Raw genomic sequence first — 24,920 nt, forward strand, 5'->3', positions numbered from 1 at the left:
AAATATATTTAAGCTTTTTGGTAAAGCCCCAAAAAATTGTTTTAAAAAAGTTGTAAAACCTAACTCGTGCTATTAATCTTGAATGTTTTTAATATTAAAATGCAGGTACATTCTGCATTGTACAGTTATTCAGTCTTAGAATATGCCCCTTTGAGCTTATTATTTCATACTGTCTTTGACATGTTACACCTATATAGTACATTTTCTTCCACAATCGGAGTGCTTTACAAATATTAGCTAACTAAACTGCACAACACCCCTGTGAAGTAAAGGGATATCTCAAAATATATCTAGTAAATCTATATTCAATATAATTAACTATAAAGATAGTTAATTATATTGCACTGATATGTGATAGGTATAATTTTAACAGAATATTTTCCTTTGGCATAATAAAGAACAAACTGGTTCAACTGATCCTTTTCAGGATACATTTGAAGGTTAAGTAGCTACAGATCTCAACTAATCCACTGTAATCTGCTATTACTAAATGGATGTCTACATTCACATTCATAGCACACAGCACACGAGTGCCTGGGAATAAAAGTTTTTAGATTTTGTTCATATCAATTTTGCTGGGAGGAAGTCATGTATCTGTTTGTTTGTTTATGCATCATGATTAGCTTTTTTGAAGAGGTAAACAGTTTTTGTCCTTCACAATGCACTTGCATTTACCATGGCAGAAGTGATGGCACCGGAACAAGGTATGCCTTTCTTTATTGCCGTTACACAACGTAATTATAGGAAAATAGGTTGATGGAAATTTAGAATAACATTCTCTGACACCACTGATGAATACAGATTGTGTAGTTTTAGTTTTAGTTCATGTACTTTTTAGAAGTATAAAGGGGAAAGTTTATTCCATTTTTATGCCACTTTACATAGTAAGCAATGTGCATGGATGTTAACAGATAGCAATAATTTCTTGTCTTATTGATTTTTACTTAGCAGCTGGATGCCTTTTAAATCTTCAATTTTTACAGAAAGAGACTTCTCTCTGCACTCTAACTTACTAAATGTCGATATTTCCTTGAAAATTCCATTTCTCAAACCAGTTATTCATGGTATGGTAATCCTGGTTTTAGATAAATGCAAACATTTCCTTTAATCTGTAGGAAAATCTCATTGTTCAACAATAGAAAAAGTATGATGACGAAGAAAAAGCTTAACCACTTTGAAATATTTTATAGCAGATGCACTGGACATTGTATTATTGCTCATTTGGGGAATTACAATTTCAGCTAGTTTTATTCTTGTGCTATATCTGATACAAAGTTCTGATGGGAAGAAAGGAAAATGGATGTTCTTCGTAAATCAGCATCTATATGGAGAGAAAGGAGAGACATTAACTTTGATCAAAATTCTCAAACCTGGATGCCTAGACTCCTAAATCCATATATAGGCACTTAAAATAAATTGAAATGGCCTAATTTTCAGAGGTTCTGAGGAAACCCAGCACCACTGAAGTCAATGGAAGTAGAAAGTCGGCAGAATCTCTGCAAACTAGGCCACTTCTATTTAGGTGACTACCTGTGGATTTAGAAGCTTAAATTTAAGCACTGAGTTTGAAAAATTTGTAATCTTCAACCTACTTACAAAAGTAAAGTTCCACAAATATATTTACCCTAGTGCCTTAAATATCTGATATCTCCACACTTGAAGAGAAATTAGAAAAAGTGACACAAACAATTATAGACTTTTTATTAAAATAGAGGTCATGAATCTCCTGTTTCAATGATAAAAATACAAATAAAATCCTTCTGTTCTTGAATTACATTTCTGGCCCTAAAATGACTGGATAAAAGATAGCATTTAAATTTATCTGGAATTAATGCAGCAGTATCATTAATATTTTATATTCACTTTCTCTTTAGAAAGAAAGTCCACCTCTTAATTGTCTCTGTCTTTTAAACATAGAAGACTGCAAGTGATCTGATATTTTGGCAGTAGTGGTGGTGGAAATGGTACTAACACTTTAATATGCATTTGAGATGCAAGTCTCTGGTAATGAAATACAGATCTTTCTTTGTTGTTTGGTGCTAGGTCTGTGCTGTGTAATGACCCTGATATGTTTGAGATCCCTGTGAATGTTCCTGTGGACACAGTAAAACTTCGTGTAGAAAAAACTGTCATACGAAGAATCCCCACTGAAGCCTTTTACTACTTGGTGGACCTTAAATACCTGTGGGTGACCTACAATTGTGTGGCTAACATTGATGCCAGCAGCTTTTATAATTTGAAGCAGCTGCATGAATTGCGTCTGGATGGGAATTTGCTGTCAAGTTTCCCTTGGGAGTCTCTTGTGGAGATGCCCAATTTACGAACCCTTGATTTACATAACAACAAATTGACCAGCATTCCATCTGAGGCCGGTAGATACCTGAGAAACCTCACCTACCTGGATCTATCCAGCAACAAACTAATCACCTTGCCATCAGACCTAATGGACATTTGGCCCCCCTTCTCAGAAGCTACACCGTCCAGGAACACAGATCCGGCAGCACAGAGACTCATATTAGGTAAGCTCACGAGGCCATTGGATTCCTTATTAAAACATCTCTAAATATTCTCTTTAAAAGGGAAGCAGCTTAGTTTAGTGGATAGGACCCTGGACTGGGAGTCGGCAGATCTGGATTCTAATCCTGATTTTGCTGCTGGCTTGTTGTGTGATCACTTATCCTATCTTTGTCATCTGTAAAGTGGAGATAATGAGAGTTTCCCCTCTTCATAAAATAGGTTGGTATCTCCAGATTAAGAGAGCTAAGTAAATATTGCTGAAATCCTTCCCGTAAGTGTGCATGATGTATGGAATATTCAACTGTCATAAAAACTTGTGTTTTTTATTGTTAAGGATTTTTAAAGAATATATGTATTTAAGATGAGATTTCCCTTGTCAATTTACTTGGTGTAGCATTACACCATCTATTACTGGAAACACAGCCATGCCATCTCAGGCAATGATCTCAAAATGTGCCCAAACTAAGCAGGGGGCAGGTTTGATCAGCACTTCAGTGGAATGCCTCAAATAAGTACTGCAGGATGTGGTGTTTGTGGCTCAGTAGAAGGGACTTTTCCCTCTACTATTGAACTACTGTGCCTGCATGGTGACAGGGGAGAGTGAGTTGTTAGAAGAGCTATGTTCCAGATGATATGCTCAACGGAGGCCCTGAACTCCCATGGGGTCTAACTCCCCTCTCAAAGTGGCTGTATGTTGGTGTAACTCCACAGACTCCAGTGCAGTTATTCCTGATTCACACTGGGGTAACTCAGAGTAGAATCAGCCCTGTGGTTTCTAAAGATGCCCTGGCATTTATCACTACAGTGGTAGTGGGAAGGATGTGAGAACTGGCGCTCTGGTCAAACTCAATTTTGCATAATTATATCCTGCCTATTGCTGGGTTCCCTAACTTGCTATTAGTCTAGACCACATCATAGAGAGAGGGTCCTCTGGGTCACCTACCCCTCCTATTTGCAATCTCACAGACCACCTTGCACTTCCCCTCCCATTTCTAATCTTGTGTCCTACCTGCTGGCCCCACTTAGCAATTGCATAATATCACCAGGGTAGCTCTAGTGATTGCTTTCTTTCCTGACATTATTTTTCCATTTATTTATATACTGTTAGCCATCTTTTAATACAATGGGAGAGCTAGCACCATGTAACCAGCCAGCTCTCCATAGACAACCACCAGTGAGTCCATACATCACAGCTTGGGGAACCTCCGTCCCATAGTTGTAATTAAATACCATTGTGTAATGTTGTGTTTAGCCATTGTGTTCCACTGCAGAGGCCTGAACCTGCAAACCTTTATTAAGGTAAGAATAATTATTGTGAGTGAGAACTAGTTTGTGCCCACCTTGCTAATACTCTTATATAAGTAAGCAACTCTGTATGTGAGTGGTGCCAGTGGGTTACTTGTATGAATAAGTGTTTGCAGGGTTGAGGCCACAGTTTGTAAAGGGCTTTGGGATCATTCAGGATAAAAGGTGATATAAACATGCGACATATTGTTATATCAGTGCTAATATGTTAGTTTAAAATATAGTGTGAAACTGCTTATACTATGCTGATTGCTGCCTGCTATTTATTTTAAATATTTGTACCGCTAATGTTCTGGACAAATGCTGTGTAGGAAATACTAATGCATGCCTTAAACTGTTAGTATAACACACTTAGCTTTTTGTAACTTGTGTGGCCCACAGGAATCACTCATCAGTTCTGTAAAAGTTTCGGCTAATACTTGCTTTTTAGAACATGTTGATCATTGGGTGCTCAGAAAAAAAATCGTGTGTAGGACTAGGTATAATTGGAGGGATTCTCCACTGCACTCAGTTTCTGTGGATGCAGAGTGTACGGAGGGGATGGACTGCATGTGGGAGCAGGGGGCTGACTCCCTGATCCTGGGATGACCAGCCTTCGAATAGGTGGGGGCTGCTCTAATCTACACAGCTGGTGATGGCTGGAGCACAGAGTGTTCTGTCCCTATCCCTGCATACTCCCTCTACACCAGGGGTTCTCAAACTGGGGGTAGAGACCCCTCAAGGGTTATTACATGGGGGGGGGTCGCGAGCTGTCAGCCTCCACCCCAAACCCTGCTTTGCCTCCAGCATTTATAATGGTGTTAAATATATAAAAAAATGTTTTTAATTTATAAGGGGGGGGGTCACACTCAGAGGCTTGCTTTGTGAAAGGGGTCACCAGTACAAAAGTTTGAGAACCACTGCTCTACACTGATGGTTACAGGAGGGAGGAGAGTAGGAGCTGGCTATGGGTATGTCTGTGCAGCAGCTGTGAGGTGCAGGTGCCGGTCAACATACCTGTGCTCACTCTGCATGAGCTAGTTTGCCTGTGGTAGCTTAGGCTAGCTGCCCTGACACACTCTTTTTTGACCCCCTGACTATGCACTTGGGCGGCTAATCTGAACTGCTGCCTGAACCGCTGTGGCTACACTGCTATTTTTAAGTGCTAGCCTGAGCAGTATGTCTATCTACCTGTGCTGGGGAATTAAACCTCCCTGCTGCTGTGTATGTCAGCTCTAAACCTGCTGATGATTTACCCCATGTCGAAATCCTCATCTCGGGAGTTCTAGCCAACTTCCAGTCTCTTTGTGCTGCCCTTGCTGTGCAAAGATCGTGGAATCTGGTTGAGTGCTTGCAGGAACTGTGTAAACTTTTTTCACCAGTCTTTGTCAACAGCCTTTAATCATGACAAGCCTTGCAGCCCTAGCACCTGTGTTCTCTTCAGCACGTGTGACTGATTGTGCCATGTTATGTGATGATTTTATAATGTGCAAAAATGTCCTCAGGAGAATTAGCATGAGACCGTTAGCTCATTTTCATTTGTGAACCAAGTCTGGATTTGAACCTGTATCTCCAGAGATGATGTCAGGTGTCAATTTGCCTCTAGTTTTTGGATCCTATGTTCTGTGGAGATGGTATGCAATTGCCTATCTTCAGATTTACATACTAAAGTCAAATACCCTGAAAATAAAATGATGATTTCTTTGTAGAGTTTGGAGCAACTATAAATTAGGCTAGCTGTGAATGATTGACTTCATTTCCAGTCATTAATAGACTCACAATAAATGGCTTTGGTAGAGTGCGATCAGATAATGATTGTTATACAATTAATTGGAAGGTGAACAAGAACATTTCCTCTGGAGATCTGAAGTGTCACGCCGCTTGTGTTTTGGATTGTTCCATGACCAGCCAACAATCCCCTTCCCACTAAACCTTCTATATCGTCCTCTTTATTGATTGTATTACTGTGGTGCCCTGGTCATGTTTCTCACTCATGTGTGAGCGCATAAGCGGACACACACTCGTGCGCACACGCACACACCCACTCATTGCAGGAGTCTCACCTTCAGGTCTGTGCCACAGGGACAGGGCTGTAACTACCTGATAGATTTTAGGATCTGGTGACAACATCAGAGAGAGGCCGTCCCTGTTGTACTTTTGTTGCTTAAAAATGTACCATGTTGAGTAGGATTTATATGGGCCTGACTATCTTCTTCACTTCTCCAAGCAGAAGGGATTCTGGGTAGAAATAATGAAAAAGGGAGACTGATGGCTCTGTGACATTGCCCTCTCTGATAACCCATGGAAGATCAGCTGGGACTCATTGAGGCTTTCGGGGCTGGGAAAGGAACCAAAGAGCAGTTGTTCTGTGTAGCACTCTCCCCCTTCCCAGAGGTGGTGAGTATCTGCTTGGATTCCATGCCTTAATTAATTCTGCTTGAATTCGTGTTAACTAAGGCTACATTTCTGCACCTCTCAGAGAGGCTGGCCTGCTAATGGTAGCATTTCTCCTGCAGGAACCACATTGCCAGGGGTAAGAAGGGGCCAAAGGAGCTGACCCTCCATTGGACTAAAGCTTCACTTCTTCGCAGATCTGCAGTTTTCTGCACCTTCTGCCTTCTCTGGATGAAAATTCTGCAAAGTGAACCTTCAGAGAGTCCTGGGTACTTTGTCCCCCTCCAGCGGGAGCATCCAGTTAGGTGCTCTATCTCTAGCTGGCTTGTTAGCTGAAAGCATAGTGTCACTGGAAGCTGAAACTCAGAGCTTCCTAGCAGTACTTACAGCAAAGTCAAGTTGTTGAAATGCTGCCAGTAAAATGGCAGTTAGGGTTCTGCTCAATGTGGGCAATGGTTGGCGGAACCAGGACAACCAAGATTATTCGCTGCTGTGTTGAAACAAAATCCAAACCAAGTGATTTTTAACATTTAGAAGGCTCGGCTAGCTGCAGTGTTATAAGTGAACCTGAGGAGGGGAGAGTGCAGGAGAAGGCTCCCTTTCCAAATCTTCAGGCGACGTGACTGCCTGTGCCCCTGGAATACCAGGAGCTGCTTTTGTCTAGCTGACAAGAACCTGGCCTTTCCCTAGCCTTTGTTAGTAATCCCCAACTTTACTTTTGCTTGACCCATTTTGATTCCTTGTGTTTCTTCAGTCAATTTGGGCACTAAGGGCCCAATTCTGTTCCCACTGAAGTCTGTGGTGGCAGGGCTGGGCTGTAGGAGCATACTGTGCTTTGAAATCTGAGGCATGCACAATGGTAATATCATTCCCCTTGTGGTCTCCCTCCTAGAGAGCCATTGAGAGTACGATGGAATACAGCATATGACAGAGCTGCAGTTTGCACTGCATGAAATCTATGTGAAGCCACTGACTAAACCCCAGAGGAGCAGCAGGGGCTGCAGATGGTATTGTAGTTACAGAGAGCCTTGGGTGGAAGAAACATCACAGCTGGGGTGGAGGAAACATCACCTGTTAATGACATCCAGGTTTCGTTTTGAACCTTGACTATTTTATTTATTGCCACTTTACAACCCAGTGAAAGGGGAATAATGTGCATTTAATTACGCTCCAAGGCTGGTTACTGATTTACAGAGAAAATTTCCAACATAGCTCGCCTTTAAGCTAAAGTCCATATTGACACAGTGGCATGTACTGGTGCAGGGGAAACTGTTTACCAAGAAGAAGGGACTGCATAAATGTATTCTTCTGTGATACACATTGGAGTATATAATTCACAGTTGTAACTATGGGCTGTTATTAGGCATTGATGGGGATGAATAACCAAGTGAGTTACTGAGGAAGCAAATTATTTGAGTTTGTTGTGATCACTGCAGCATCCAGGCTTGTCGCCAAATGAATCAGATAAGGACACTTTGTGGGATGTGGCCATTTTCTGTCCATTTGCACAAAAACTCCATTGTGGTTCATTAGGAAGGAAGCTTTGTCTGTTGCTTATTGTACAGTGCTGTCTACTTGTACCATATCATATCCATGTATGGAAAATCAGTGCTTATTGTGCAACAATTTAAAATGTTGGTTTCGTATTAGAAGAAAACCCTGGCTCATAACTGGCTGGAAATAGCCATCATGTGAATGAGGAAATTACCTCCTCAGAGGTCAATGTTGGACATATGGAACTGAAACAGTGTTAATGAATCAACTGTAAATAACTGCATTTTGTTTGGCTGCAGTGAAAACAATTATTTATCTCAGAACCAATTAGATAACTTACGAAAATCTTTGCCTCCCTTATGGAAGACGTTAAGAAAAGAGCCACTTGTCTCTACCTGCAGATTCAGGAGTATATTTATATGTTGGGAAAGAGGCCAGGTGAGTAGCTCTGGGGTTCTACAGCTTTCCCCATTCACAAAATCCAGTGCTTCCAAATGATATGGAAGCCTCAAGGCTAGCCTAAATAACCATGTGACCGTATTACCTTGTTCTTTGCTTCCCTTTCTCTTCTGCTGTTTGTTACTCATTGCTCAGTCTATTTCTATTATACACTCTGTGGGTCAGGGACTGTCTCATATGTTTGTTTGTACAGTGCCTCAGCCAGTGGAGTCTGGATCTGGACTGAATCTTTGGGCACTACTGCAATATGAGCAATAAATAACAAGTCATAACTTCCTATTGGAAAACCTGCAGGAGGGGAAAAGTTAGCCAACGAGGCTTGGTCACAAGCTGTCCATGGGGAGAAGACTCGGCCACCTTGTGAAGGGAGACAAGCTGCTCGCCCTACCAATCTTGAGGGTCCATGCGGAAAGCAAACTTCTAACTCTGGAAATCCTGGGGTCTCCTCATGCCTGAACTTCACTTCCCCACTGCATCGCATCCCCTCAGCTGTATGTTTCTACTCTCTTTGAACAGGAAAGAACAGAGGCCTTATAGGGTAGTTAATCTGGCTTTTAGCATAATTTACTGGTGTGGAAAGCTGACGGTGTTTAAGGGCTTGTTTCAGGAGCAGCCACTCTCCCTTCCAATATCTTAGCGGTACTCTTTTTCTCCAGTCCATAGGGAAGAGAACAGGTCATTTTGTAAAATATCAAGAAGGAATAGATATTTCTCTGAATAAGAATAGCCTCCGCCTCCAGAACAGTTAAAAAATAAAACTGGACAGATTTTAAAGGTAGGCACATGCAGTTGTGTACTTGAGTGAGTTGGACTTGTGAGCAAATATCTGTGCATATACACATGGACAGCAGGCATTCAATTTGTACACCCTCAGCTGTTGTATCTGACATGTTCATGAACACCAGCTATTTTCAGGCATCAGTTAGTCATGTTCAAAGGTCAATGTGCAGTTGCACATGCCTGACTTTGAAACTCTGTCTCTGCAAATGTTAATAATTTCCAGTGGCAGAGAGTTCAACAGGTTACGAGGGTTAGTCGCCTTTTTGAGTAACACACATCTTTAAATGTTCACCTTATATACCATAAGAATTTTGCAATGACTATTAGAGGTTAATGCAGCACAAAACAAATCTCAAATAGTCCTGACATTAATACCTCAAATGAGACAACATATTCCACAAGAAGCTTCCCTAACGTGTTATTACAGCTCAAATTTTATCCTAGCATATATTTAAAGTGCACTGAATGTTTTATTTGGGAAGAGAATTCCCCGTGTGCAACTGAAATAGTGGTACATTCCTCTAAGACAGTGGTGGCCAAACTTTTCCTGCCGCCCCACCTTACCAGTAATGGAATCTGTCCGTGCCCCCTCCCGTAGGTCATTACTGCACAGTTGGCTCAGCAGAGGAGCTGTGGCTAAAGGCAGAGCCAGGGGAGAACTGGGGATGGGGGAGGAGCTGGGGCAGGAGGCAGAGCTGGCCCGGGGGTGGAGAGGAATGAGGGCAGAGCTGGACGGGGGCAGAGAAGTGGGTGGAGTGGAGCTGTTGCTGGGGTTGGAACGAGTCAGGGGGAGAGCAGGGGGCTGGGTGGCACCCTGGGAGGAGGGGGGTTGGCTTGGGCCCTGTGGGCCCCCCCAACCCTCCTCCAGTTTGGGGACCACTGCTCTAGGAGAAACATTGTTCCCTGTCAGTCTGGAATCTGTGTTTTTCTGACGGCAGTAGGAACAAATGCTGCAGTTAATCTTGCCATTCTCCTGGGCAAAACTTACACTGATTTCAGGGAGAGTGTTTCCTAAGAAAAGGATTGTGGCATTAGGACCACTTTCAGTAGAATAAATGTGCTCCAGAGAGCATGCTGGAGGACACTGAGAAGCTGTCTTACAATTAATTCTCTGCAGTGAGATTGGTGGCAGTATCCTGACTCACAAGCAGGATGATGTAGGCAGTGTTGTTCAAGCTGTGTTGGTCCCAGGTTATTAGAGAGTCAAGGCTACAACTGCATTGTACCCATCTTGCCTCTCTAAGTAGGATGTTGCTTTTTTACTATACGGCATTAATATGTCTCACAAACTTCATTAACCATGTATTGCCCTAATAAGAAGCATTTTGCGAAGCATGGACAGATTAGTGAGAAATAAATTTGAGTTAAGAAGCTCCTTTGCATATGAGGTGCCTGACTATTAAATTCTTAATCCTACAACCTTCACTTTCTTTTGCCACAATTGCTTTCAGTGGAATTATTTGTTGATATTTTTGTGTGCCTTTTTATGTTTTAAAAGTTTCATAGTAGACTTATATATTTCAATCACTTGGCCATATTGGTGAATAATTTACCTGTCTAAAGGATTAATCCTGCAAATCCCTATTATCATTATTACTCACATGAGTAAGACTTTGCAGGATCAGACCATTAAAAAATGTGATTTATGCTATTTAATTTTTTTAAGAGACATAATTGTCCCAACTCAGCAACATACAAATATTCCAAAATGTGAGAAATGTATATTTAAGAAATGTGGGTAAGTAACATTAAGTAAACCTGGCAAAGATGGTGTCCCTAGCCTCTGTTTGCCAGAAGCTAGGAATGGGTGACAGGGGATGGATCACTTGATGGTTACCTGTTCTGTTCATTTCCTCTGGGGCACCTGTCATTGGCCATTGTCGGTAGACAGGATACTGGGGTAGATGGACCTTTAGTCTGACCCAGCATGGCTGTTCTTATGTTCTTGGACACCTTTACTTTGCACAATGGTCTCAAGATCCTTACATGGCATGTACATTTACACATCCTGGGAACCAGGGGCCTTACATTGGATTTGTTTGCAATTTATGGCTTTTGGGACACCTGTACTACATATATGAATTGGAAGGAAGTTTATCTTATGTACTAAGGGAGTAGGCTGGAAATTAAGAACATCAACGTTCTCCTTCCCCTGCTAGTTTTATCCACATCCCCACCTTAAGTATACAGTGCAAAGGGGCAGCTACAGATAGGATGGACTGATGTTAAAGGAAACCTGTTGAAATTCACCTCTGGTGAAAATATATATATATAATAATAATATGCCCAGTTCACCAGAGGTTGTCAGGTTGTATATGATATAACATCACCACAGCTGTATATACTCTCCAAAGCATGTGCACGTGCTCTCTCTTTCTCTCTCTTTGCAGATTAGCTTTTAAAAATACAATAGTTGAACCAGTTTTCTTGGATTTGCCTATTCCTTTTCTTGTGGGTAATAATTAGTCAATAGATTTAAAATCATTCGTGTCTGGAAGGAGTACAATTGGATTGTGATGTCATAAATTTATAGTCAAGGAATCTCTTCAGGTCAAGTCTTGTTTTTAAGGGTGGGATTAGTCAGGGTTTATCACTGGTATAACCAATCACTGACTTTGTGCTTAAGATAAAGCTAATCTTGGTCAGGTGATTAAAGGAAGCATATATTTCTACATCTACAGATTTTTTTCTAAAAATGCAAAGAGATTAGAAGCCAATGAAATATTAAGAAAGGGGAAAAAGAAAGGTGTTGGTAACATGGAATAATTCCAATTTTTTATTTAATTATTCCTAAAGTTAATGCATCTTTTCACATCATGAGCTGTGTACTGTGTCTCCTTATCTGGGTTTCATTCATGACTGGTTTGCTAAACTGTTCAGAGTGTCCAGTAATTATAGGTTTTCACTGCAAAGTAGTAGCTTTTATTTTATATCTGCCTGCCCACTTTTAATGCACCCATCATGATAGCATTGGAGGCTGTCCTGTGTTACCTACAAAAATAGCTTGGATTGGGAATTAGTTCTATTTATTGTTAATATTCAGAGGAAATAGAGTGTTCCAGGGAGATTTGTACAAAGATCTAAAGTCAGATCAGAAACTATTTAAAGGCATGAATGAAATGCTGTGGACTAGGTCCTCAGCTGGTATAAACAGATATTTCTCTATTGAAGTCAACAGAGCTATGCTGTGTTACACCAATATAAGATCTGGACCTACATTACTATAAAATGGCCAGTGTAATTCACCTGAAATCAAATTCAACAAGAGAAGAAATGTCCCCTCACTCATGCTCTTCATAATCAAAGGGCAAATAGTCTGAAGTCAAATGGGCGGGTCTGGGTCCTTGTGTGCCATCAAAAATGCGAATATCTTTTAATTCTTTCGACAGTTCCTCTGCCCTCCTCCCTCTCTCTCCACATCCCCCCACAACTTTTAAATATTTTGTATGTAAGAGATTGGCCTGAATGAGATCTCTGAATCCAAACACCCCTGAGCATAAGGAAAGTTCAGATCCAGATCTAAACTTTGTTCGCTTAAAGCCATCTCTGTTCTATGGCAGAAGAGTTGGTATAAGTCATAAACACTTTTATCATTGTTCTCTCCCCAGCCAAAATCCAAGCACTGAAAAAGGTGCCTGAAAAGAAAAGAGAAGCTTAGAAAACTCCATACTTAATGAAGGGGAAGGAGAGCAGAGGAAGTCAAAAGACAACCATAGTTGTCCATAGTTAGAAGATCTACTTGTATTTGAAGGGTCTGCCAAGAAGCCAAACGCTGGTGAAATACCTTACTTGGCAGCTAACCAAGGCTGCTCCTTCTGAGGTTGTTCAAAAGGAATTGAAAAATGGTACAATTTAGTGTAGAATTTGTCAACTCATGTACCATTTTCTGTGCAGGTGGTTGTGGGGAAAAGATCTAGTTTATCAAATGTTAACAAAACAGCTTTAACACTCCTTCCTGAACCTCCAAAAATAAATAAATAATAAAAAAAAGAGTATAGAAGGAACAAATTAAATATTTAATGAACTTAAGAGGCACATGACTCTCCCTATTAGCATTTAGATACAATGGTATGTCCCATTCTAATTATGAAATCGAAATAATGCTTGAAACTAACTGTATACTTTTTTTTCTGCTTAAGGTTTGCAGGACAATCCATGGTTTTGTGACTGTCGGATTTCAAAGCTAATTGAATTTTCCAAAATAGTGGACACCTCTGTTATACTTCTGGATCCTCTTGTGGCTTGTAGTGGACCTGAGAGCCTGGCAGGTATCTTGTTCCAGAGAGCAGAGCTGGAACAGTGTCTTAAACCATCAGTGATGACTTCAGCAACAAAAATCACATCACCTCTGGGAAGCAATGTACTGCTACGCTGTGATGCCACTGGATATCCAACCCCACAACTTACCTGGATCAGGTCAGACAATTTACCGGTGAACTATACAGGTATTTCATAATTTATTACTAAGAAATATGAGAACCTAGAAATATTGATCATTCGTGCTTTGAAATGATCTTTGAGATCATTACTGATGAATGGTGAAAAACGAACAAGACCAAATATTCTCACAATATTTCCACCATTTGGGGCCAGAATCTCTTCACTCCTGTTTGTGTTAAATTCATCCATATCTGAACATGAACAACGCAAACAGGTCACTTCCAATTCTGAACATGACATGGAACCAAGACTGGATAGGAGGCTTAGATTCAGTTTCCCAAAATTGGAGGGAAATTTGGACTTTAAATTTCAGTTTTGGCTTGTCTCCGGTACAAAATGGAAGTTAAAAAAGACAGTGCAGCCATAACTGAGCTACTTAAACACAGCAATTTTTATTATAAGCATTGGCTTTGCAATAAATATTAGTTTTTTTGAATTTTGGTCATTTACAACCAATGTCCATACCGAACGTTAAGAGACAGTGAATATCAGATATTGTTTTTGAATATCAGCCAATTTTAGTAATTGCATCTAGCAATTCAGAAGTTTTCCTATTTCTAAGTAATGGGTTCATGAGAATGAAACTGTATGACATCTTATTGTAAACCCACAATCATAAATTGTTATATTTATTATGAAAAATTCTTTTAACTCAAAGCAGTAAGCTAATATCACTCATTTAAAACAAAATAAGCTTATCAGTGGAAATGAATTGTTATAGTGCAGTACTGGAGGCTGCCAGTAGATGACATAGTTAGCATCTAAGGATTATCTGTAGGATTTAAGGAAGAACTGTAGAAGAGAAAAGATAGAAAAAGGAAGGGGCTGAGAGTAGGGGAAGCTAGCGAATGTATAAAATCTGCAGCTCCTAGAAAAGCCTGGAAATTAAACTGTTTGCCTCAGAACTCAATTATTTTAATAACTCAAAGTGTTTTGATGATTACATATTCTGTAGAGGTGGGTTTGAAGTCTGAACTCAAAGCCAAACTTTTCCAAAATTTTGGTGGAGAGCTTTTGTAACTGGAATGCTATATATACATATATATATATATATAAAATTTTTTCTTTGCTTTTGCTGTTCATGTCACAACTATCATTGTAGAGCACACAAATAGTGGAGACGCAGAAGTCTGTAAGATCGAGATGTCATACATTACAATTGATTTATTATTTATAGTGCCTGTCTTTCACCCTGGGAGCTTACAATAATTAAAATATACAGGGTGAAGAGTAAAATCCACATAATAAAAATAGATATAAATCTATTAATTGTTACGGATCTAACTTAATCTCTTAATCTTGATTTAAAAAACTGGAGGAGAGGGGCTGGGGGACTCTTAAGGGTTCTAGATAGACAGCACTGGGAAAGTTCAGTCTACAGGACAGGTTAAGCCTGGGTAGTGCAGGCTGCTGCTTCTTACTCCAGCCACAAGCTCCAGTCCTGAGCTGAGGGCTACCTTTAAGTGAAACAGGATAATTCAATTTCCAATACATGTTTAGACTTTAGCCTCCCTTGTGAGGTGGTGTATAAAGTTCCTGGATTAGATGATGATAATTGTCGAATGGGGTTGCATCAGTGCTCTATGTAGTCCAAAACAGTGCCTCAGACAGTTGCGTCAAGCTCCTTAATGGGTAATTATGCAATAACCTGCCCATGGGGAATGTTTCTTGCTAACCTCAGGCAGTCAGCAGCAAGCTTTTACCCTTAAACATAAGAGCTGATGGGTGAAACCTTCAAGACCATTTAAGTGAATTAGGAGCCAAAGTACCATTTCCTAAAGTGACTTAGACGCTTAGGGTTTGAAGTCTTGTTGACAGTCTGTTTAGCTTCTAAAGTCCATGGAATTCAGGCTGCCAAGTCACTTATGCACTTTTGAAACTTTACCCTATATCCCTTTAACCATTTTTGTTTTGTATAATGAAACGGCAAATATTTTTATTTCTCATATAAATGTCTAATTTTATTTTTGAAGCGTACTCGGGGCGAGTCTACACTTAAAACACTGCGTCAGCACAGCTGCACCGATGTAACGGTAGCACTTTAATGAAGACACTCTCTGCTGACGGGTGGTGGTAGCTATGCCAAGAGGTGGTAGCTATGCCAACGGGAGAAGCTCTCCTGCTGACAGAGCTCTGTCTGCACAGGGGGTTAAGTCGGTATAACTATGTCGCTAAGGGGTGTGGATTTTTCAGTGAGTGATGTAGTTTTACTGATGTAGGTCTGTAGTGCAGACCAGACCTCAACTCCTTTTTTCCATACTATCATATGGCAGGGAGTTTTGCAAGTTGTGTTTAAAAAACCAATATGTTCAGTTCAAATGGTTCTTTCTAACATAGCAAAAGCATGGAAGGGGTAATGTCATAGCTTTTTCTCTTTTTTTTTATGTTCCTGTTACACTGTTTTACTATATGCATTCATTTTCCTTTAGTAATTCAAGAAACTCCAGGAGAAGGTGTCAGATGGTCCATAATAAGTCTGACAGGGATTTCATACAAGGATGCAGGGGACTACAGATGTAAGGCCAAAAATTTGGCGGGAATGTCAGAAGCTGCTGTTACTGTCACTGTGGTAGGTGTTGTCACTACGACTGTGTCACCACAAAAGTATGGGAAGAAGTTTGAAGCAGACCAACAAAATAACACACAGGAGGAAGCCAAGCAAGAATCTGAAAAAAGCACCACACCTCCTCCACCCTTAACATCGCTACCCACAACAATGGCTACCACTGAAAGGCCAACAGGTGCCAAGATCACAGACAAAAAGCAATCCAAGTCCATTGCTGATGGGAAAAAAAGTTCAAAGGGAGTAACAAATGGAAACAACAAAAAGCCCGAAGAAACCAGCAAAAAAGATGAGGAGACTTCATTGAATGCAGCAGCACTGGCTGAACAGAATGTCACCATAAAGTACCTGAAAGTTATTAGTGAAACGGACGAAAGAGTTACCTTAACTTGGAAAACCATCAATGCCACAAGCAACTCTGCAGTGACTGTATTGTACTCAAAGTATGGTGAGAAAGATATGCTGCCTCTGAGTACAGATCCCAGCAAAAACAAAGTCACAATAGATGGTTTGCAGCCTAGTACACAATACATGGCATGTGTCTGTCCCAAAGGAGTCCCACCTACAAAAGATCAATGCATTATTTTCTCCACTGATGGAATACATGATGAGAGTGGTTCTCAAGTTTCCATTTTGGTCATGACTAGCAGTGTGGCATGTGTGATTGTTCTACCTTTGATATTTTTCTTACTCTATAAAGTTTTAAAACTTCACAGGAAACCAAAATCTGCTAGGGAAGCTGACCTTGCAAAAGAGACCTATGTCAAATTTGAAACACTTTCCTTGAAGCCCCGTTCAGTGGGCACAGGAGGAGAGCTCTGGACTCGAAGAGACACTGGTGAGTCAGAAAGACTTCTGCTTTGCTCTAGGTCAAGCATGGATTCTCAGATGACGTTCAAAAGTGAGGGCTCCAGGTCTGAGTACTTCTGTTGAGTGTTGTATACAGTGGACAATGTGAAATACACTAAGGGTAAAACTAATTCCAAACTGCAGTCTTGTATCTGAAAGCAGATCAGTGCCAGGTAGGAAATGCCACTATGAGATATAGCATCTGATACAACTCAGACTATTGTGGTAGGAGGGGGAAAGGGAAATTGACACCAGTATTTGTTTTTTTTTTGTCTTTTTTACATCCTGTCATGCATCCTGTGACTTCTGATATGAGATAGTGATGTTCCTAGGAGAGTAAATAGAGCATAAAGTAATTCTGCCTGATTTATGTTCTTATATTTTCTGTTTTTATTAAACATTCTGGTATTTATCTTGTCATCTGATTTCACGTGTACAACCTGCCAGTTGTATCCATCAAATATTCCCCGCATTTCTTTTAAAAATGTTATGTACTGGAGAAAAGCTATAGGAGTAGAGCTTAAACTCTGGCTTTGCTTGCGTCGAAGATAGTTACTTATACTTAACGTTTGAAAATACAGATTTTCTGATGACAGCTTGTGCTTCAAAATGTGATATAGCACTACATTGTATAATCTCTTGGAGTGGGAGTGATTTTGGGTTAATCAAAACTCAAGTCTGTTACCCAGAGGTCATGTGCTTTGTTTCTTGAGATGCAACATAGACCATCTTCATCAAGCTACAAATACTTTTGGAAGGAGCTTCTCGTGGCTTGTGAATTTAAGGTAAGGTTTTGCTGTGTGTAGCCTTGTAAGAGACAATAAGTTGAAACTACTTAATATGGTCCTGTTGCAAAATCAGAGCCTTAGAACATTATACATACTGCAATTTAATTAACGTTGACAGTTATTTACCTTTGACACCATATATCATACATACGTGTATGTATTAGACACATGGTAAGATGAGGTCTTGTCCTCCAATAGCTACAGACAAGATGCAACAGGAGATGTAACAAATAGCAGGAGGGAATGAGGCGAGAGGATGAGGGTAACATTTGGAACGCGTGATTGTGTCAGCGACTTATGAGCACAACTTGACATTTCCAGAATCATATTATATGTTTTAAAAATAAACATCTAGGATTGCCTATCATGAGCCCAATCCTGCGTCCATTAAAGTCCATGACAAGACACCTATTGACTTTGTTGCTGCAGGTTCCAACTCCATGAGTATCACTGTGTGTAAACAGGGAGCCACAATACATGCCAAAATGGATTAAAAAAAAAAAGAGCAAGTATCTTTGATATCTTGGGCCTTTCCATGTGAGTGCTGTGGGAAGCTGGGAATCTTCCCTTCCCAATGGGATGATGATAATTCCTGGATCTTATGTAGTGCTTTTCATCCACAGATCTCAAAGTGCTTTACAAAGCAGGTCAGTGTCTTTCTCCCCATTTGACAGATGAATAACTTGAGGCACAGAGTGGTTAAAGTGACTCTCCCAAGGTCACCCAGTAGATCAGTGGCAGAGCTGGGCATAGAACCCAGGTCTCTTGGATAAACAAGATAAAGCTCCTGTTTCTGCCCCTGCAATAATATGACATAATGGGTTTTCAAGGCGTAACATTTTTAGGTATTATTAGGCTGGGATTAAATCTTTCTCATCTTGGGCAGGTTTAATCTGTGGGGAAAATTTGGGTAAGGAAGAAGAAATATTTTTGTCATAAATTGACTTAGTGTAAACCCCTCACACCGAGGCATCTCTTTGAAGCTGCTCAGTGGGTTAGGATGATAAAAGGAGTGCTAGAGAAATATGGAGTAGTGGGCAGAGAGCAGGTAAGGTAGTCAAAGGTGCTTGATAAATTTATTTGCATAATAGCTCTGTAGTTTGTTAAATGAATAAGAAGTGTATTACTGGTCAGACCAATGGTACATTTAGCCCTGTATCCTGTCTCTGACAGTGCCCAGAGCTGACAGAGCTTCAGGGGGAGTGTACAGAACAGCGCAGTTCTGGAGAGATTCATCCCTGTCTTTCCCTCCTGGTTTCTGTTAGTTAGAAGTTTAGGGTCACCCTTAGCAAGAGGTTGGGTCCCTGACCATCTTGGCTAATAGCCATTGATAGACCTATCCTCCATGAATATCCAGTTCTTCTGTGAAGATTCTTTCTTTTGTCCAAAACACCATCCCATGGCAGAGTTCCACACGGTGATTGTGTGTTGTGTGAAAAGGTATTTCCTCTTGTTCACATTAAACCTGCTGCCTATTAATTTCATCAGGTGACCCTTGGTTTTCATACTGTGGGAAGGGGTAAATAAACATTTCTCTCTTTGCTTTTTCCACACCATTCATGATTTTTAGCGCTCTATCACAATGGTTCTCAACCAGGGGTACACATATCCCTGGTGGTACACAGAGGTCTTCATAGAGTCATAGAATATCAGGGTTGGAAGGGACCTCAGGAGGTCATCTAGTCCAACCCCCTGCTCAAAGCAGGACCAATCCCCAATTTTTGCCCCAAATGGCCCCCTCAAGGATTGAACTCAGAACCCTGGGTTTAGCAGGCCAATGCTCAAACCACTGAGCTATCCCTCCCCCCCCTTCCCTCTTCCAGGAAGTACTTCAGCTCATCTAGACATTCGCTGAGTTTTACAACAGGCTACATAAAAAGCACTAGTGAAGTTAGTACAAACTAAAATTTCATATAGACAATCACTTGTTTATGCTTCTCTATGCACTATACACTGAAAAGTAAGTACAATATTTATATTCCAAATGATTTATTTTATAATGATATGGTAAAAATGAGAGAGTGAGCTATTTTTCAGCAATAGTGGGCTGTGATACTTTTGTATTTTTATATCTGATTTTGTAAGCAAGTCGTTTTTAAGTAAGATGAAACTTGGGGTACGCAAGACAAATCAGACTCCTGGAAGGGGTACAGTCGTCTGGGAAGGTTCAGAGCCACTGCTCTGTCATATCCTCCTTGTCTCTTTTCTAAGCTGAACAGCCCTAATATATTAGTTTCCCCTTATGGAACCCATTCCATACCCTTGATCATCTTTGTTGCCAGTCTCTGAAACTTTTCCAGTTTCACTGTATCCTTTTTGAGATGGGGCAACCAGAACTGGGCATAGGATCAAGGTGTGGGCATACTTTGGATTTATATACTGGCATTATGATATTTTCTGTCTTATTTTCTATCCATTTCCTAGTAGTTCCAAACATCCTTTTAGCCTTTTTGACCACTGCTGCGAATTGAGATGAAGTTTTCAGAGAACTATCCACAATGACTCCAAGATCTCTTTCTTGAGTGGTAACAGCAAATTTAGAACCCATCGTTATGTATGTATAGTTGGGAATATTTTTTCTAGTGTTCATTGCTTTGCACTTAACAGTGAATTTCATTGGGAACCTTCACAACTTTCCCAGCGCAATGCAATCCACAGACTATTCAACACAACCACCCATGCAACAACACAACCAGCACACACACAGCCATACACATTTCCAAGTTCAACTCAACCCACACATAAAACACAAATCTCCCAGCACAAAACTATGCACACACAATTCCACACAACTCTACCAGCACAACACACACATTTGCACACCTTCACTCATAGTTACCATAAAATCATAAACTTGAGCATCAATGCTGCGAATTCATTGCTAGGAGAGATATAATATGAGTAACACAATTCTCTAAATCAGCTCCAGGTAACCTTTTTTCATAGTCTCAGTCTCTTACTGCAAGCAGCTGAGAATCATGATAGAATCATTGTGAGACAGATTCAGCCACCCTTACTCAAGATGAATAATATCTTAATCTGGGAGATGTCCCATTGATTTCAGTGGGACTATTTGCAGATAACGGTACTAATCAACATGAATAAGGGTGGCAAAATCTGCTCTACTATATAACAGTAAATGATCATGATGATTCAGAAGGGGTGCAGTATGACATGACAATTCTGGTGCACCATACATCTGGTTTTGCAGATTTCTTCCATACATATAGGATACATATAGGATACAGGTGTGATTCTATTGGTTCAGCTAACACCTTAAATTCCTTTCTTTAAAAAAATCTACAATTTCAAAAACAAACAACCCTGTTAATGCTAAGAAGTCTTGAAATGAGCAGTTAAGAATCCCAGCCATTCCCCCTGCTGCCATATAATCCTCCATCACTCACTGTCACTCCACTCATCTTGAACTCTGCAACCGAAAATTTACAAAAATATATGCAAAAATCAAAACAACAAATTAATGGATTATAAAATCTCATTTCCTCTTCAGGGTGTCCATTTCAGATATGCCATAAAACTAACACATACAACAATTTACTGATGACAAAATACTATATATATTGGTTAACAGAATTGAAAATACAAACTTTCAAGTTCTAAATACATGTGCATAAACCTGCAACAGCGTAGAATCAACACAATTCAGAACATCAAATCAGATCTGTCATTCTATTTCTATACACACAAATATTCTCCTCCTCAACCAGTTTCATCACAGTACAGGAAAACTGAACTTAATGTAATCTAGGACTGCATTTCCTGTCAACATCTACACTCTACATAAAATATAAAATCAGATTTATACATTTTAAAACATTGTTCCACTACAGAACAGAACAAAGGGGAAAGTTCAACTTGGGTGAATGATATAAGCGAAGTGGGATGATATAAAAAGACTAGATCCCTTAACTGATCATTCCTAGACTTTTTAATATCTTGAGCTTTACAGTATTTTTGTTTTTTTCTTTTGAAGTTTTAGATTTTTTTTTTAAAGTAAAGAGTGCAATTTTGGGGGATGTCAGCTAAATTCCACTGAAAAATTCTTTCAATTTTAACTCTTTGTTAATGCAGGTTTGCTGATCGTGGATATTTTATTATACAGTAGGCATCCATGCAAATAATTAACATATGCTGTGTGCAAGTGTAAAAATGTGTAGTAAAGATTTTGACAGGGATATAGTCCCACATATAATAATACTTGAACATAATGGGCTGCTGTCTACTACAACTTTCCTTTAACAGAGAGCCATTAATAATAGAAAATTCTATATATTCATTGTTGGGAGAGGAAGACAAATTGAATTTCTTATTTGGGCAGATGGGAGAACCACAGTGACCTTGAACTATATTTTTTTACAATCTACCTGGTTGTAGACTTAAACTCATCTTTACCCATATGTCACCTTATTACACTTGTATTGTATATGCTTTGACCTGTGCTGCCCACTTCATATCTTAGTGGTGAGTGAGCAGTTAAATGATAGTGCCAGCTGCCCTGATTGAATTTTAGCATTATTGCTCATTGCTGCTTGCTAGGGTTTTATATATAACAAGAGCTCTGTGGGACATCTCCAACTGAAGGTTTAGACTGGTCTGCAGAATTCAATAGATTCTCTTACATGGTACGGTTTCACTACAGAAACTCTGAGCTAACCCTTTTGATTTTCTCTGTAAAAAAGCAGTATGTGTGTGTGAAAGTGACTGAGGGTCAAATTCTGCTCCCTCTGAAATCAGTGACAAAGCTTTCCCATTGTCTTCAATTGGACCAGGATGCAAAGTATTCCTATGATTAATAAATACCATTTTCCACACTATAATGAATATTGAAGCCCACAGGGTCTCTTTCCCAACAATGGCAAAAGTCCATCTTGAATTGCGTTCCTAAGCAATGAATGCCAGTGATGAAAATTCTGTTTACACTGCCTGTACTGTACAGCATAGATCAATGCTTAGGACAGGAATCTTTACAGCTATCATCACAGTAAAGAGACTTGAGCTAAAGGATGTCTGTCCCAAGACCCAAATAGTATTCAGAAAAGGGATGGAGTTTTTCTGAGTGAGTTTGACTATGAAGTGACTTCCCATCTTCGTTTCTAGAAAAGAATCAGGAATTACTCCAACTACTGCAGCCAATGTGAATTCCATTTTCAGGTACATATTCATCTTTGGTAAAATTCTAGGTCTGGCAGTATTGCAAGCCCTGAAGTTGTTCAGTGTTGGAAGTTTATGAATAGAGACTATTGTACAGATGACTAGAATCTGAACCTTGGATGGTGATTGAAGTCGAGCACCAACTTCCCTACAAAACACAGGGTCACATCATGTTGCAGACCTGGAAGGGGCTCAGAGAAAGGTAGCAAGAATGATCAAGGCCCTAGAAAATCTCTCACGTGAATATAGATGGAAAAGATTAGGAATGTTAATGTAGAAGGGAGACTAATTTTAAAGGGTCATGATAAAACTATATAAATAACACATAGTCTAGAGAAAAATCGATTGGGAACTTTTATTCTCCCTGTCTTGTAACACAAAACAAAGGGACGTGGGTGGCAGATTATCCCACAGCTGCCTAATGCAGTGTTCTTGCACCTTCCTCTGAAGCTCCTGGTATTGTCCGCTGTTGGAGACAGGATACTGGATTAGATGCACTTTGGCTCTGATCCAGTATGGCAATACATTCATTTAGCACAAGTCCATTTTGAATGCCATTGGGCAGTTAAGTGCATGAAACAAATAATTTGTAATTAAGTTGTTAATATTTTCATTCAATAAGTAGAACACTTGTGGGATAGCATTATAGTTCTCAAACAATTGCTTCTTTCTCCAAAACTCTGAAAAGTGAAAGTAAAAACTAATTGTCAAATCATGTTCTTGCTCCCCTCTGGTATATTTCTCATAGTTTAATTTTTTTTTAAAACAAGGAATAAAACAACCTAGGGCGTTAGCCTTGTAGCAAGTTTTTCCAGTCTTTGAAACAATTACATCTTTGTTGATGAGAAAGTTAAATCCAGTACCCATAAGTATTTATTTTCATGTGAAGCCGATTAACTAATGATGCTGAAGTCTAAATTTCTTAACACAGCTGATGCCATGGACTGATCAGGTTGACCTCTGAGTCATGTGTCTTGAATTTTCGAGCTGCTAGCATTGGGCCAAATATTCAGGCTTCCAAAAATAGCTCTTAGCAATTGTATTTTTTAAGTCTTCCTCAGCACAGTCCTTTGCATTTAAGATTAGTGGGACTTTGAGCCACAGGGGAGGAAAATATGAGTGTACTGTAATAATGCACCTGTCCTTTTAAGTTCAGAATATCTATAAGTTATGCTAGCTTCTGCATTTGCTGAAGAATTCAGTAATTGGTCTGTCTTTTGGTGGGAGCCTCTGTCTTTTGTTAAAGTAATCTTGCACTATGCTCCTGGTCTCAGATTATAACTGGAGGCAGCAGCATCTAAGGCTGTTCTTCCAAAGCTTACTTTTATTGGTCGTGAGAGAACTTTCTCATGATGATTGCTTAACACAAAATAATATATTCCTCCCACTCCCTAGCACAAGATGGCCTGGCTGTGTGACATTTTGTACCTGCCACTGCCAGGAGCCTAAAGGGGCTGTGTTATGCCCAGATTGCTGTGGGCTCTGTAAATCTAAGCACTGAGACTCACTTAGGCACCTTTCTATTATTGGCTTCATTGGTCGTATCTGCATTGCATAAATATCCACACAGTACTGAATACCCTTCCAAAGCTCTGTCCTGGCAAGCCTTATCCTGATTGAAAAACCTGGGAAGGATTTAATGGGGGCAGGTTGCTCAAAAGTCCTGTTGCTTCTACTTTGCATCTACGTTTGCATTATATACATTTTTTAAAATAAGTGCACAGAACCACAGCATTTGGTTGTTCTTAACTCTTTGATAGCTGAACTGACATGTGATAGAAGAAAGTGACTTGTTCTGTGATTCTTTACCACTGTTACATGACACAAGTGTCAGAAGTTGACTGAATTTGAAACAGGGTTAATAAAAGATGATCCAAAAGTTCAACCCTCCACAAGCCTTTCAGTTTGATGAGGTGGAATTTTGAACCCAACAAATCTTAACACAGCAATGAAGTACAGATCAAGTCATTAGTTCATGCAACAAGGAATTAAGCTGGAGCCTGGAGATATTTAAAAATCATTTGCCTTCATTGAGAAAGAAGAAGAATAACCATTACCATGAAATCATTCTTAGAGAGTTTGATCAGCATTTTGATGCTTAAAAGAATGTAATACTCAAACAGATGTTCTTTTATGGGTGTGCAGAGGCCCAGAGACTTCATGGAAGCCTTAATAAAGGC

General features: G+C 39.9%; 1 protein-coding gene across 1 annotated transcript; it reads left to right on the forward strand.

The window, feature by feature from the left end:
- The first annotated feature begins 588 nt into the window (after window positions 1-588).
- LRIT3 (leucine rich repeat, Ig-like and transmembrane domains 3) lies at window positions 589-17,106 on the forward strand. The gene is made up of 4 exons (XM_073340894.1): window positions 589-704; window positions 2,044-2,519; window positions 13,068-13,373; window positions 15,798-17,106. The coding sequence occupies exons 1-4, from the start codon at window positions 589-591 to the stop codon at window positions 16,862-16,864; spliced, it is 1,965 nt and encodes a 654-aa protein (XP_073196995.1). The 3' UTR covers window positions 16,865-17,106.
- The last annotated feature ends 7,814 nt before the right edge of the window (window positions 17,107-24,920 follow it).

This window comes from Lepidochelys kempii, chromosome 4, assembly GCF_965140265.1.
Source record: "Lepidochelys kempii isolate rLepKem1 chromosome 4, rLepKem1.hap2, whole genome shotgun sequence".
Taxonomy (NCBI): domain Eukaryota; kingdom Metazoa; phylum Chordata; order Testudines; family Cheloniidae; genus Lepidochelys; species Lepidochelys kempii.